General features: G+C 39.7%; 1 protein-coding gene across 6 annotated transcripts in view; it reads right to left on the bottom strand.

Moving 5' to 3' along the window:
* The window catches only part of AMPD3 (adenosine monophosphate deaminase 3), a 34,659-nt gene extending 20,578 nt beyond the window's left edge, over positions 1 to 14,081 (bottom strand). For 2 of the 6 annotated variants that reach the window (XM_074585993.1, XM_074585996.1), the window contains exons 1-6: positions 13,820 to 14,081; positions 10,115 to 10,340; positions 7,386 to 7,581; positions 6,759 to 6,924; positions 4,210 to 4,429; positions 1,568 to 1,697 (exon numbers count right to left, since the gene is read on the bottom strand). In XM_074585993.1, coding sequence (XP_074442094.1) covers positions 1,568 to 1,697; positions 4,210 to 4,429; positions 6,759 to 6,924; positions 7,386 to 7,581; positions 10,115 to 10,335 — 933 coding nt within the window. In that variant the 5' untranslated portion in view covers positions 10,336 to 10,340; positions 13,820 to 14,081. Of the gene's footprint in view, positions 1 to 1,567; positions 1,698 to 4,209; positions 4,430 to 6,758; positions 6,925 to 7,385; positions 7,582 to 10,114; positions 10,341 to 12,692; positions 12,793 to 13,205; positions 13,504 to 13,819 lie in introns of those variants that run through there. The other 4 variants (XR_012586858.1, XM_074585995.1, XM_074585992.1 and 1 more) reach the window with 4 other exon arrangements.
* Positions 14,082 to 15,225: the final 1,144 nt, after the last annotated feature.

Below are 15,225 nucleotides of genomic sequence, written 5' to 3'. Positions count from 1 at the left end.
TGAATAACATGAATCCATTTGCAGATTGGCCTGTTTAATAGCAGATAATTAGAAAATAATTAAGACATGCCCAGAGACATTAAACATTTGCTTTTAAATCACAATCTCCAACTTCGCAAGTACCATCCTCTTAATTACAGCTTCTCAGTAATCAAATTGATTGTCTAGGCAGTTACCCAATTCAAAACTCTGTCCTTCACACCTCTCAGACACCATGTATTTTATTATTAATTTCTGTCAGCTAGTGAAGTGTTTTATCTGAATGTGGCATGGAGTAAATATTTTGCTCAGGGTTATGCAAGAAAACTGCCAAGTTAGGAGTCAAGTCTCTGCCACTTGAGTCCTGCTTAAGTGAATTAGCTAACAGATCTTCCCATCCATACGCTTAACAGATAAATGTGTGAAATTCATTAGAATTTAGCTAAAAACTCATCTGCTTCTAGCCTTGTGATAGACAGGGGTACATTCATCAAACACTTCTGTTTAGCAGATTTTGTATTTGACAGTTTACTACCACAATAGCAACAAACATTCACTAGCCAGCACACTGGACACTATAGAGAAAAGCCAAAAGGATTTTCTGATGTATCAGCGCTAAGCAAAACATTATAAGAAGGACTGAAGTATTGATCTGAACCCTGAAGTTACAAAATAAGGACCACCTCTTCCAGTTGCATATACCAACAATGCAAAATGGACCTGAAGTGGTTAAAACCACCTGCAACATTTACTGCTTTGTGAAGAAATCTCACCTATCAAACCGAAGCATTATCTCTCCAGTAACTTCCTTTTAACTTCAGGAAAGGGAAGCAAATGAAGCAGCGTAACACTCTTGCTTTCACGCTTTGAACAGAATGCAGCTCCCTTGGGTGTGAATATGTCAGGAAACAAAATCAGCTCCTTAACTACCCTACCTGCCTCCTAATTACGTCCCAGTGGATCTCAGAGGCAGCTAAGAATACAACTCAAATAACAATCTTTTTACTTAATATTTCACAGACATTTTTTATCAGATACTGATGTCAGCATGAACCCTCCGTTCAGTTTCTGTGGGAGGTCTTTTTTCTTTTGACATGTATTTAAACACCTATTTTCTATATGAAGTGAATTTTTTTCTCCAAAATATATACAGCTGTTCCTACTACAGTCTAGTATGACTTACCTGCACGGAAGCAGGAAAATGCACTTAACTGTCTTTAAGTGAATTAATTAAAATGAATTAAGCCTCCATATGGATATTTTTATTCATAATCCAAGTGAGCTTCATTTGATTAACTGTTTCACTCCTTTAAAGCAATCTATATCCAATTAAGCCCCTTTGATTCTGAATAACTCTAGCAGATGAGTTTAGCATAATTCATTTAACCCACTTACATTCAAGTTAATTCTCCTGGAGTGTTCCCATGTAGAAAAAATTTAATAGTCTTAAAATAACGTAATTCAATTGAGTGGTATGCACACACCACTTCATGCATATCACCTACACCTCAGACAAGAAAAGCAAAATTGCCGAAACCGAAACTCCTACTAAAAACAATGTCACGCCTTTAATCCTTTTCACACTTACCTTTCTCACATTATAAAAGTCTCGATGGGGATTGCTCTTTAGTTCTTTAAATTCTGACATTTCATTTAACATCTCATGTAAACTAAATTTAGATTCTAAAAAGTTAAGCCTCCGATGGCAATATGTTTTTCTGTAAAAGAAAACACAAAAAATTAACTGTAACTTAAAAATATTTGCATTTCAAGTTCAGAAAGAACTTGAGAGTTTTCATAGTAAAGACAAATATTATTTTTTTTATGAAGACCAAGACAAATCTATTCTTCTTATCATACTGGTTAACAAATATATAAGTCAATGTCCGATATAATTTCAGACCAAAGTTATTAGTTAAACCCCAAACAGAACTCTACATAACAATATTATGTCCTTTAAGTTGTCCGAGTATTGTTACCACTGCAGTTCTTTCGGTAATGATGATCAGAGAAAGCATAAAACCTATAATAAAATGTGATGTCAATTGCTACTACTCTGAAACCATACCTCCAATAGGGCATATTTTTATATACATATATTTTTTTTTTCTCACATATAACAGAAACAAGCTATAATCCAGATTTACTCACTATGAAAATAATGAACAAAAAAAGAAATCCCTGGAGTTTATTTTTCAATGTGAATATAAGAAGCCAAGGTAATATCCAATATACTTTCCTTTTTTATGCCTTAAAAACACATATATTGTGTACAAATACTTTTTTCCAAAATAATTTCTTATGATCTTTTTAGAAAAATAATGCTTTTTTGTTCCTGCTTGCCTACTCCTCTGTCTTCACTTTCATCTTCTGTTAGGTTTCTCATTCTATTTTTAACCAACAACATGTTGACCATCTGTCAATTCTTATTGAATCTACAATATTTTTGTAGCACTATTAATGTAATAGCCTTCTTTTTTCTGCTTTATTGTTGACAATCTCCTTTCAGTGGGACACAAATCCCATTATGGATTTGAAAGTCCAATTCAAACACAGTCTCACTGTATCTGATACTGATCAAGACCTGTTTTCCCCCTGCAAGAAGTCTTTTTTGGGTTATTATTCATGACACTGGAAGACTGAGGAATAGGGGTGAGATTTCACCAGTTTAAGAACAGCAAAGATTAAAGAACAATGGGCTCTTGATCTCCAAGCAGCCCCACGTGTGGTAGACATAAATGACCGGACAGCACTGGCTGCAAACAGGGAAACAATACCCTATGAAGAGCTTATGCAACAGGATTACTGAAAAGACTTTTTCCTTTTGGTTTGTGTGTATTTATCAGGGAGTGTCAATCAGCGTGCAAAAGCTTAATCTGAAGAAGTGAAAGGAGCAGATGATTGCTCCTACATTCACAAAGGTGCTGAGTGTTCTAACATCCTACCAAGGCTCTTCTTACTTAGGGCTTCCTGATAAACACTGTTACCAAAAGCTGAAAAAGAAAAGGTCTTCAGTATGACTTTTGTTTCAAGTTTTTCCTCCTTGTCCTTTAATCTTCTCCACATCTGCCTTCTGGAATATGGAAAAAGAAACTGCAAAGGCATTTAGTCATTGCATACTGTAAACAAGCATACTCAAGCTAGCTTTGATTTGGAGCAGGAGTGCTGATAATGCTAGTGGAAGCATAGGCTTTTGCTCCTGAAAAAATGCTTAGGGAACAGGACAGTTCTGGTCAGCCCATCTGCTTTGCCACTATCAATGCACAAGGCAGACAGAATATGCTGCAGGTGTCAGACACAGACTCAAAGGGGAAAGAATGCATCAGGTGCGACTAACTTGTCACAATGGAACTGATGATCTCTCAAAGGCCAAGGGACTAGGAATGCAGTGCTGGCAGGCAGGGCAAATAGTTCAGAAGAACAATCCAGGTTCCTGCTTTGTTCCATCCTAGGTGGAATCTTTTCTAGTGTTGAGGCCACGAGAAACATTGACATTTCCAGTCCTCAGTTGTGAAGTAAACTTAAAAACTGGACGCATGTGGTTTTGTTATGCACTAGGCAAGGACATTGCTTTGTTATGAGTGTGTCAGCTACTGTACTAGAGTAGTTGCATTTCTGGGTTTTAGAGATTTCCCAGGAGTTTGACGGTTCTGGGAAATTTCAGACCTAGTTTAATTGTGCATGCATGGATCAGTTTTGCAGCACATAAGCAGTTAATTGACATCTGGAATAAATCAGGCTGAATATTAATGTTGCTGAGTCGTTCTGTATACTCTACATATGCAGGGTTTCTCTTCATGCAGCAAAAGCAGAACAGACTTGAAGGAATTCCAGGCAATTGTTCAAAAACCTCAAATTCAGTATAGGCCAAAACAAAATAAAAGAGGTGAGGTTCAAGTTGCAGTTCCCATGCCTCAAGAAGTTTGTGTCAGATTTGACTTAAATGGGAACATTTGGCAAATTTCTTGCTTTTCTGTTAACTGCTTCTCATTTTGCCACAGCTGATGCAGAGAAACTAAAGAAATGAAATACAGGCATATGTGGGTTTGGCTGTCATTTTTTTTTCTCCTTTTAAGTCTTTCCATGATGCATTAATGTCTGAAAAGGGTGAAACAAAACACTACTGTAGAATGAGTACATTGAGGAATTAAATATCACAAAAGTGAGAAGTATCAAACTAAAGGTAACCATCAGCCTAAAGGGGGAGTGAAGAAAGAAAGAGAAACATACGTTGGACCATCTGCAATTAGAGCAAGAACATGGCTCAGGTCAAGGGTATAGGTCTCCAGGTCAGGATATGGCAGACTCCGAGGCTCATTGAGTTCCATCATTTCTTTGTTATCATAAACAAAGGGAATGCCACCTTTTATCTTGATAACATAATCCAGATTATCTGGTGCATCATCAAGATTGTAAGGATCTTCATTTTCTTCTGGGGGTGAATGGAAATCTGGAAATAAATTTCCATTTAGAAGAAATAACTTACACAAAAGGCAAAATAATTACAAAAAGGACTTTCTGATCCTATAATGCTTCATTTATAGCGGATCTTAATACTTTCATTAAAATCACATTTTCAGTTACTATAAGAGATCTGTTGTTACAACACAGTTTTATTTTAACATGCTGTCATTGCAGTCCCTCCTTAAGCAAAGTGCCTACCTTAATTCAAATATTATACATTATTAGAGTTCTCTGAACCAATGTATAAATAGATTTAATACTACTCTTTATTAATGTATGATGGCACAAGTTTCAGAATAAATTTCCAGCAGTATTTAAATTAGGATGATTGAAAATACAGTTGAGATTTTTGAACAATAAAACAGTTGTTGACTTCATACCCACCTTCATTATTTTCTTTTCACTTTCTGACTCACCATAGTAATTTTGGAAGTTTGTATTTAAGCACATAGTAATGCAGCTGTTCTCATAGTGAAACATCAGTCAGAAAAGAACAGGCTGTGCTTTACTTCTTTACCCTCTGCCCTTCCCACAATCCAATGAGCTAGACTAGTACATACCTACTAGCACTGTTTCATCTTTCCCTCAACTAGCAGCAAATACACTTCAGCTCATGGTAGAGCAGGTAATAATTTAAGACTCAGTGCTCTCACTCTGACCAAGGCAGTGGTTGGTTTGAAGGTTTTTTGGGATTTAGCTGGTTGGTTGGTTTTGTTGTTTTGATTGGGTTGGGTTTTTTTGTTTGTGGGGTTTTTTGTTTGTTTCTGTTTTGTTTAGTTGGAGGGTTTTTTGTAAATAAAACTCCTTATTTTTATGCTTAATTGCTTTTGAATAGAACCAAAAGCACAGAAGCCAGAGATAGTACAACACAACTCTAGTTTTCCACTTGGACTTCCAATCATGACCAAAATTAGAAAGTACCAGAAGCACAGTTGGAATTTGTTCAGTACAGTTTTATAATCCCTTTACAAAATTACAATTTCTTTTTTCTGAGAATCAGGTAAACACACACACTTCTGGGAGATTCAGCTTATGTGAAGACTCAAACATGACAAGACTCATGCTAGTGAGCGTTCATTGCTTTTTTTACAGTATCTAATGCAACTAGCATAAAATAAGTGTCTCAACTTCATTTATGTCAACTGAAATACATTCTTGGGCTCAGTCTTATCACTGAGATTTCGTCTTTTACCTGTACAGTTAAGCCAAGGCAGAAAAGTAATTAACCAGTCCTTTTATTCACCTAGAGCACCTGAATGTATGTTATAAACTGAATGTATGTTATAATCTGTAATATTCATAACTATCCAGCGCAAACTTCTGCTAATTAAGACATTGTGTAATGAGATTTTATTTTTTATGTTGTAAGTTTAAAATCATAACTGTAAAAAAGTTATTAACCTAATAATAACTTGGAAATATCTCCCTGGCAGCTGTTCCAAAATATCTTTCCTGTCTTGAATATTCAATGCACTGTCCTCTTTATACTCCTTCTGTATAACAAACACTTGAAAACAATTCACCCTCTTTCAACCACTGAGCTAGAGGGTAATTGATTTTAAATGTCACTTTGTGGCTAAGAATACATTGGATTGTCCACATGGACACATCTACAGTGGCATATCCGTACAGATCAAAGGTTGCTCCTTACAGGCTAATCCAAAAACTAGCAGTGCAAACAGTTTAGTGCACAAGCAAAGCTTTCAAGACACAGCTTATCTAAGTGACAAGCATCATTTGTGACATACACAGTGGGGAACACATTCAGCCTAATAAACCTCATTGATATCAGAGTTTATTAACACAAGCAGAATGCCCAACAAATATAGCTTCCAGTCTTGACCTGGTAAGCGTACCACGCCTATGAAATTACTGACTAAGGGCTTGCTAACTGGCATGTCTGTATCATGCTTCAATGTACAATGTAGATGAGCTCATAATCCCTTTTATTTCGGCATGCCAAGATCAGGAGGAATGACTTTTCACTTTAAACCATATCCATATATCTTTTTCCTGGAGGAACACAAGTGTATTGTTTACCATCCCATTTGCTGCCAAAAAAAAATAAATAAAAAAAATAAAAATCAATGAGCGTCTAATATGTTTGGGGTTTTTTTAAGCTTTTGACAGCTTCAAAGTTGCAAATTAGACACAGGATTTATAACTTAGATCCATCGGTGATTCTCTACCACTTACTAACAGATTACAGAGGCAAAGGCACTCAGAAGAGATCATCAGGAAAATCCAACTTACCTTTACTACGGCAGTGCATGGGTTTAATTTTGTATTTTATAAGGAACGAAAAGGATATTCACCTGGATACACTTCATCTTCAACCTTCCATTTTTCATCTTGCATGCTACACAAATACTGAGATGTTGTTCTTGGGAAGCGATGGTAGGCAAGACGTGAATACTTTTCTCGGATGAGAAGAGCTTTCACCAGACTTTTGGCAGCTTGTTCATAATCATCAACTGTAACCTGAAAGGAAAGTCTGGATAAATACTGACGACAATAAAGCAGCAGTTTTAGCAACAAACGGAATCCACACCGGTAACAAGGAGACTGAATTTCCAGAAATGTAAGTGTATGTGGCTTGACCATAAGGATCTTACCCAAGGTCTCAAAGAGCCAATGACAGAAGCAGAGTCCAAATACAATGCACAAAACACACATATGCAAATTTTTTTCTCCTACCATATGTTACCCATTTATTTAATGCCTAAGGTTTTTATTTGATTTATTTTTTATGATAAAAAGCATAAAACAACCTGACCTTGACTTTACCTGTTTTACTAATCAATGTGTTCACAAAGCAATTTACAGTCTGTTGCAGAGAGCCATAATATACTGGCATTTCACACTTTTTATACATTAACTGCTTGTCGTTTGGGACTCCCCAGATACAGAAAGGGGAAAAAAAAAAATAAATGGTTTCTTACCCCCGCACAGTAGTCCCCACTAATTGAAACTCTCTGAAACTCTGGTACATCATATGGCACTTGGACTGGCAGAAAAGCACTTGGAAGAACTGGTGTTGCAGGAGACAGAACAGGATTGGATGATGGTGCTTTCCATTCCTGAGATGGAATTTGTAATGACAAAGACTGGGATCGAATCATCTTGAAACTTTTCTTCCTACAAATTCATGGTATAAAGCATAAAATAAGCCATGGTATAAAATATTGAATACTCTGGAAAACTGATTACAGCAAAGAAATCACTCCCTAAGAAGTTTTTACAAATGAAATCTCTCATACTACAGGAAAAATGTTGGTCACAAAATATTTGTGTTTTTAGCTTTTTTTTCTATTGACATTTCACATCATGTATGCTACACACAACTGCACTTACGCTCCACGCAAATACAATATGCCATGATTTATTTACAATCACTGTAAAATGCCCTAAGGTTTGTTTTATTTCACTTCTTACAAACTCAGTTTCAGCAAGTCACTGTACAGAAGGAAGATGCCATCACAGTGTATACTTTAGCAGGAGTTGATTCTTAGAGACTAGCAGCATCAGAAATCAGGAAGTATCAGCCAGAAACAAGTGAATGTTACATAGAGTAAGCTGTTATAAGTTATCATGCTATTACACACACTTTCCATTCTTTCCAAAACATGCAGGATTTAAAAACTCATCTAGTTGTCAGACAAAATTTCATACATTGTCATTCAGTTAGATTTGTAAGAAAAAAGGATGAGCACATAGTTATTCCTTAGGCAGTGTCTGATGAGGCTTGAGCAAAAGGCTAATGTTGGTTATCAGAGTAATAACATAGCATGGCTTTGATACACAAGTCCATTCCTCCCCTCAGAGCACTAAATGGCTAACCCCCTTAGATTTAAAAACATTTGTCTTTTCTCAGCAAAACTGTTATAGGTGTGTACCTCAGACAAACCAGCTAAAAAAGAATGTTGTATTTTTCACTGAAGTAATTGTAATACCCTCAAGTGAAGTTCTGCAATATTTCTAAAGATTTAATTACTTTTCCTTACTCAGTTTAAATGTATTTAAATGTATTTTAAATATTCATATAATAAATAAATATAATGTTATAAACTACCTGTGATATCACTTTCTTTTGCAGTGTGGAAATACTCCCTCATTTCATAAACTAGATGCCAAAGCCTTAAAACATTAGTAAGAACCACTAGCAAAGAAAACGAAATACTGGAATACTCTCTGGAAGTTGCGTATTACTTCTGTGACATTATGAAGAATAAGAACATGCAGTGCCAGTACAATTAACACCCTATGACCAAATTCCATCCTCTCTTAAGTAGTTGTAGCCACCTTTGAAATCAGTATGGAATTCTTGAAAGGCAGTGTTGGATCAACTGCAACTGAAAACAACACAAGTTTTATCCATATAACTGCTCTTGAAGTACACTTCAGTCCTGTAGGGCAGGGATGAATACTTCTTCTGTTCCCACATGTAAACAATATACATATAATATCCCACTTCCCACAGTTAAACTTGTGCAAAACTTAAGGTACAGCTTGACAGGATATATTTCTGTAAGACAATTTCCCAAATTAAAAGTGAAGCTTATTAGTTCAGAATGAAAGATATACCAAATAGTTGTTTGAAAACATCTAGTTTTCCCTTCCATGCTTGCTTATGAACATGCCAACTGGGAAACCCACTTGCACAATTAAAACCAAAAGTCTCAGCTCATATCATCAATGCATCATACCTTAATCTAACTAAACCCACTCTTCTCCCTTCTGTTCCAGAAATATGATGCCAAGCATTACCCAACTGACTGTCTGCAGCTAACTGGGCACATGTGGTTAACCATCACTTTCAAAAGCTTCCTTGTTGGTCTGCTTTTTGATGAGTCTGTACACATCCAAGTCATTTGGTGTCAGACTGGTGCTGCGCTTGCATGACTCTAGGAAATAGTCTAGCCAGTCCACTGAAATTAAGATACTAGAATGGGCTAATTATCAGGGTAAGGCTACTTCTCTGACAGAAGAAAATAATAAAGCAAATCAAGTTTGACTTCATTAGATTCATAGGCGACTGATTCAGGGGCAATTTAAAGGTGGACTGTACTTTTTCTTTTTTGAGGAAACTCAAAATGTGCGCTCATGGTTGATGGTGGTTAGATTTTTATCTCTGTGAGTTAAAGAAACCTACTAATAACCTCTTTATGCCAATACTTTTCACCTTCTTCCTTGATGTTAAATGTCAAGTCTTTGCTTTCATCTATTTTTACAGAGACTAAAAGAAGTAACTTACCACTGTCATCTTCACTGTATTAAAATTTTCCATTTCTCTGAATGAAACTAGAATAAAGGCCGGGGGGTGGGGTGGGGTGGAGACGAATGTTTCTTTTTCTGACTCTTTTTACATTAAAGAGTCTTAGGGTTGTGTTCACTTCTACTCACATATGCTGTTTGTTAAACTTGCATAAGCAATATCTATGCTATTGCTGGAAATGCAGCTGAGACAACCTCACCAATCCAAGCTCCCTAGGGCCCATCCCCACACCTTCTGTACAGCAAGGAAGGACATCCCACAGGTGCCCTTGGTACCTGCTCTTGACCTTTCTGCTGAAGTAATAAAAGGCAGAATGTTACTTGCCAGATAGTTCAATATTAACTCAAACTCATTCAAAAGACTATTTTCCACTAAGAAAGCAACTACTGAACAAACCTTTTAGCTGTTTCCAAAGACTGTTGTTCTGCCAGTTCCTTCTGCAGTTCCCTTTCCTTGGCCTCTTTCTGCCCAATAGGGCAGTCTTCAGGCACAGTGAATAGTGACAAGGCATCTTTGCTGTCTTCTTCTCGGAGAACTTTAGCAAATACCTTCTCTGCTAGAAGTCGCACATGCTCATCAACCTCAGATATGTTCAGCTTTGGAAATTGTCTGGGCATCTCGGCTAATAAGGAAAACAGTTGAAAAAGTTGTAACTACAGGAAGAATAAAGATACCAAAGAGAATAACATAATAAAGAGACTGGGGTTTTTTTTCATGGTATGGCTATCAAAATTAAGAGCTTAGAGCACAAGCAGAATAACGTAGAACAGCTACACAGGATTTAAACTAGTATGCAGTACACAAGAACCACAGGCATGCACCGAGCATCTTTACTTATGGAGCCATGCCAATTTGTGAATTGGGAACTCCTTGGTATAGTCATCAAAATCCTAAAATATGTATGTAGTCATTTGCCAGTAGATTCCACTTACTCACATAACCAGACAGACTATTATTTGCGATACAATGTAGCTGTATGTACTTGCTCTGAACTTAGAAATCACATTCACTCAGCTGCTTGCTTTCTTCCCTGCTCAGTGACTTTAAACCAAGTTAGAAAAGACAGTTTCACATTTCTACCTCACCCCATCCTCTCCACAAATAAGAAAGTCATGGAGCTGCTGTGAAGTAAAATGGTTGCTCAACAGGAGCAAGTATGGTGTAGTTCACTCAATGGCTTTTTGTTTCCCGCCCCCCATTTGTTTTCAGTAGTTCATATCCTGCTTTTGAATTGTACGTGGAAAGGAGACAGGATATGGACTTTAATTTCTACTTGGAATTTAAATATTATTTTTCTAAAAAATATGTTTTATATTTTTATTTAAGTAGCCTTTCATCACTAAATAGTTCCATTTTGTTACAGCAGCACTACTGAAAATACTATCTTTAGTGTTTCTTCTGTAGCTTCATGGCTTTATTTATATTTCATTCTCATACAATCCAAAGTGTGACATATCTAGTAGCATTCTGGAGGAGAAAAAAATACAGTCCTTGTAAGCTACTGACCAGCATTATTTATTATGTACTATAAAGCTTTTTGAATGCCTTCAGTATGATGGAGTTTGTAACAAATAAGATTAAATACTTATAACATAAGTTAAAAATAGCAACGAACATGTCACAACGAGTGCTGCCAGAATGAGAAGTCTGGGTCCAAAACTGGCATTTCAGAATCCTTTTTGGTTACAATAATGCAAATGTATTTTATAAGATAACATTCATTTAAATCATGATGTATGCTGAAAGTCAGCATGGAGCATGGCAGTTTTTAATCACTCCAAGCATAAATTATCAGGGCCACCATCACAGTATTTCTGTAGGCATGCTGCAAGTTTCACATGTTGATATGTGATCCTTTTTGATATGTGATCCTGTTGTTTTCAGCCTAAAAGATTCTAATTAATGTCCACCTGTTTTCGCAGTTGCTTTGAGAACATTTTTGCTTTTATTCTAAAAGCAAATATAGTATGAAAAGGTGACGAGAGATACATTGGACCATAACATGACAATTTAGTGATCACCTGCATTATTTTATAATGAATTCACAGCCCAGGGGAAAAACATCACTGGTTTTAAAGACCTGTGGATCTGACTCTATGCAGTTTTTCTGTCTGGAGAGTATTTGTTTTGGGATTAAGTCTTCATAAAAATCAAGTATAACTACATAAGAAATATAAAAATACATAGACATGTAGCTGAATGATTCAATGACAATGCACTATGATGTCTTAGAAGCATCCAAACTTAGATTCGGTTTCTCAATTTCAAACCACAGTGAAGTCATAGGAGTCTTTCCACTGACCCCAATGAACACAGCTGTCAGCAACAGTAACTGCCATACATACAGTTGCCAGCAACTAGGGCCTTTTGGACCACTTCAGCCAGGCAAGAGCAGTCTTTATAGTTACTCGACTATAATAAGAGTGCTAGCTATAATCGTAAAATGTGGAATAATAATGTTTCTTCTGCTGCTAAATCAGCAATTAAAATATTTTCAGTACTAGCTGACTAGGACAGGAAAAAAATCAATTGGTTGTATGTTTATCATTGGCTGAGGATTTTACTAGTATAAATGAACTTTTTCTTAGAGAATTGTGATCAGAAACAGAAATGCAGTAGGAAATACATGACATAAGAAACCATACTGTATTTTAAATCATTACAATAAGATAGCGAAGAGTCAGAATGTATAGATACAAGTATGATCCTCTACTGAGACCAAAGATTTTTTTCTTTCTTACAGGACCTGATCTCATGTTCCCCACTCAAGCAAATAAGAGATTAAGGCACAAAAGTCTCTGAAAGGTAGGTTCACCCACATCACTGCTAGCTTATGTCACTGAAATTAATTTAATAAACCTAAAATAGTCATGAGGCACTTCATGCAATACTCATGCAAGCTATGCCATGCTGAACTGGAAGAGGGATGAAGATCTTGTATCCAGCATCCTTCTATAGAAGTGCTGTCCATTACCCAAGGTAAGCGACTGGGAGAGCGACAACTACACATCTTCATGGGATGGGGAGGGGGTGTGAATGCAGCACCCAGCAAATGCTCTTTTCCTAAATATCTCTCTCTCCCACAGAAAGGCTGCTTTGGTTGCTCTGTAGCTCTGCACCTTTGTGGAAGACAAGAAAGCTATTTGTCTTACAACATGCTGCATAAAGAATGATGGAATGATTATTTAAAAAGCAATTATCGATCAGGGATTCAATGAGCTTGAATATATAATGAGCACACGCCATGAAAACAACAGCCGCCTCCAAACCCCCGCGGTCGGTGTCTGGCAGCGCGGGGAGCCGCATCCCGTCACCAGGCGCAGGTGGGGCAGGGCCGGGCGCGGGGCCCGGCCGGCGGCCGCTCCCGACGCAGGAGCCCCGGACGCGGCCGCCCAGGGCCCGTCCCCGCCGGGGCGGCGGCCAAGGTCACCACCACCACCACCCCGGGCCATCCCGGCACGGCGCTGCCTCCTGCCTCGGGACTTACCTAGCGCCCCAGGGAAAGCCATGCTGGGGCAGGGCCGGGCCCCGCCACCGGCGCTCCCGCCGTCTGGAAAGACTCTGTCAGAATCCGCCTGCGGAGGAGGAGGCGGCGGCGGCGGCAGAGGGAGGGAGGAGCTGCTCCCGCCAGATGCCGCCGCTCCCCTCTGCCGCATTCACCCGCCGACCGGCCGCCCCGGTACCGCAGTGCCGCGCCGCCCCTTCCCCGGCCCTTTATGCCCGCCGCGGCCCCCGGGTGGAGGAGCCCGCTTGCCGCGCCCCCGGCCCCGCTGGGGCGGCCGGCTGCCTCCTGGGCGGCAGCATCGCGGCCCGGAGCGGCTCCGCAGCAGGTGGGGCCGGGGTGGGGGGGGTAGGCAGCAGGCGGAAGAAGGGCGCTAAGACGGGGGGGTTGCGGCGGGTACAGGCTAACAGCCTCCTACCGGGCGAAGAGCCAGCTGTGAGGGACAGCCCCCACCAGACCCTCGCCCCGCCGCACCCGCGGGGGGGGAGGTCGCCCCGCCTCACGCCGCTCCGCCCAGCCCTGGCGCGGGGGGCGAGCGTGCGGGGGGCCGTTAACGGTCGCCCTGAGGGGGCGGGGTGGGGCACGCGCCGCGACCGTACCTCTCTGAGGCGACTCGCACTCGCGGGGCTTGTTGCTCCCGGAAGGAGGCAACCGTTCCGGGCGCTGCACCTGCGGGGCCGCGGTCTCGGTGGGAGCCGGAGGATCCGAGTCGGCCCCTTCCGAGGCTTCAAGACAGAAGTCGCGCTGTCACATGTCTTCTCGCCGGCGTGGGAGGGAGCTACCTCGGAGCGCGCCGCCCCGGCCCGGCTCGGCCCGGCCCCGACCCACCTCAGTCCGCCTGAGCTCGCCTCAGCGAGTGCCGCCTTCGCAAGCGCCTATTTCAAAACTCCTCCTCAGAAAGGGCGTTAGTGTAGAAAACTTTGGTTCGAGACCAGAACGTCCTGAGGCTGGTACAGAGATGACACCCGACAAATAAGTTTGCTGACGGTGTATCCCTGTCAGAAGTGTTTTCAACGATGTCCGTCCTTCAGTATAGTGACACCGTTCAGGTGCTTGTATATATTAAAACAAACAAAAAAATTAAAATAAACTTACCAGGTAAAGAGCCCAAGAAAAATAACTGAAGGTCAAAACAAGCATGACTCAGCAGGAATGAGGATCTTAATATGTCAGAGATATCAGTCCCTGAAGCTGAAAGGTCTAGGGACCTAAGGATCCTAAGGTTTATGGTAAGTTTGGGCTGCAATACTTGGAGTCCAATCTGGAGACATTTAAATATAAAAGTATCTTTTCAGTGCAGGGAAGTACTGGGAATGTAGCAACTGAAGAACAAGGTCTTTTGTGTAAAAAGACAAGCAGGGTAAAGGTAGATGAATGGAACGTGTGAAGGATCAGGTAGTTCTGTGGCAAGTGTGCTGTCCCCCTTATGCCCTCCCAAATTGGTAAAGGAAGAAGTGCTCCATTCATAACCCTCAGGGGGTTTTGGCTTTAGAAATTCCTTTACTTCACACAGATAGTGAAGAAGTGGATGTGAAAAGAAAGTAGGTGACCATACAAAGTTTGAGTTGCAAAGAAGAGTTGCAAAAGTTTGTGAAATCTGAGTTACAAAGGTGGCCAGATATTTTGACTCTTACACTAGTATCAACACAATCACCCTCATGTGCTCATAAAAAAGCTAAGAATTATGGCTGCAGCTATTGTATGAGACATGTACCAATCCAAAGCATTTGAAAATGAGTCAGCCATCCAAAATAATTTTCAGAAGTATTTTAAAATAATAATAATACTAATAATAATACTAAAAAAATAGACAGTGTTTCTTAGGTAGGAAAAAAAGGCTTATGTTGTGTGTGCATGTTTCTCCCACAGTAACTCTGAACGTCTTCATCAGCTACTGCCAGGCTACACCCAGACAAGCCATCTGCCACCCAGGAAACTACATACTGTAGGTGTCTGTAAATCTGACTCACGGTTGCCCTACCCACATGATATATGAGTAAAGGAC

This window comes from Larus michahellis, chromosome 4 (genome assembly GCF_964199755.1).
Source record: "Larus michahellis chromosome 4, bLarMic1.1, whole genome shotgun sequence".
Taxonomy (NCBI): domain Eukaryota; kingdom Metazoa; phylum Chordata; class Aves; order Charadriiformes; family Laridae; genus Larus; species Larus michahellis.
Note: the sequence above shows the minus strand (reverse complement) of the source record. Positions and strands in the feature narration are given on the sequence as shown.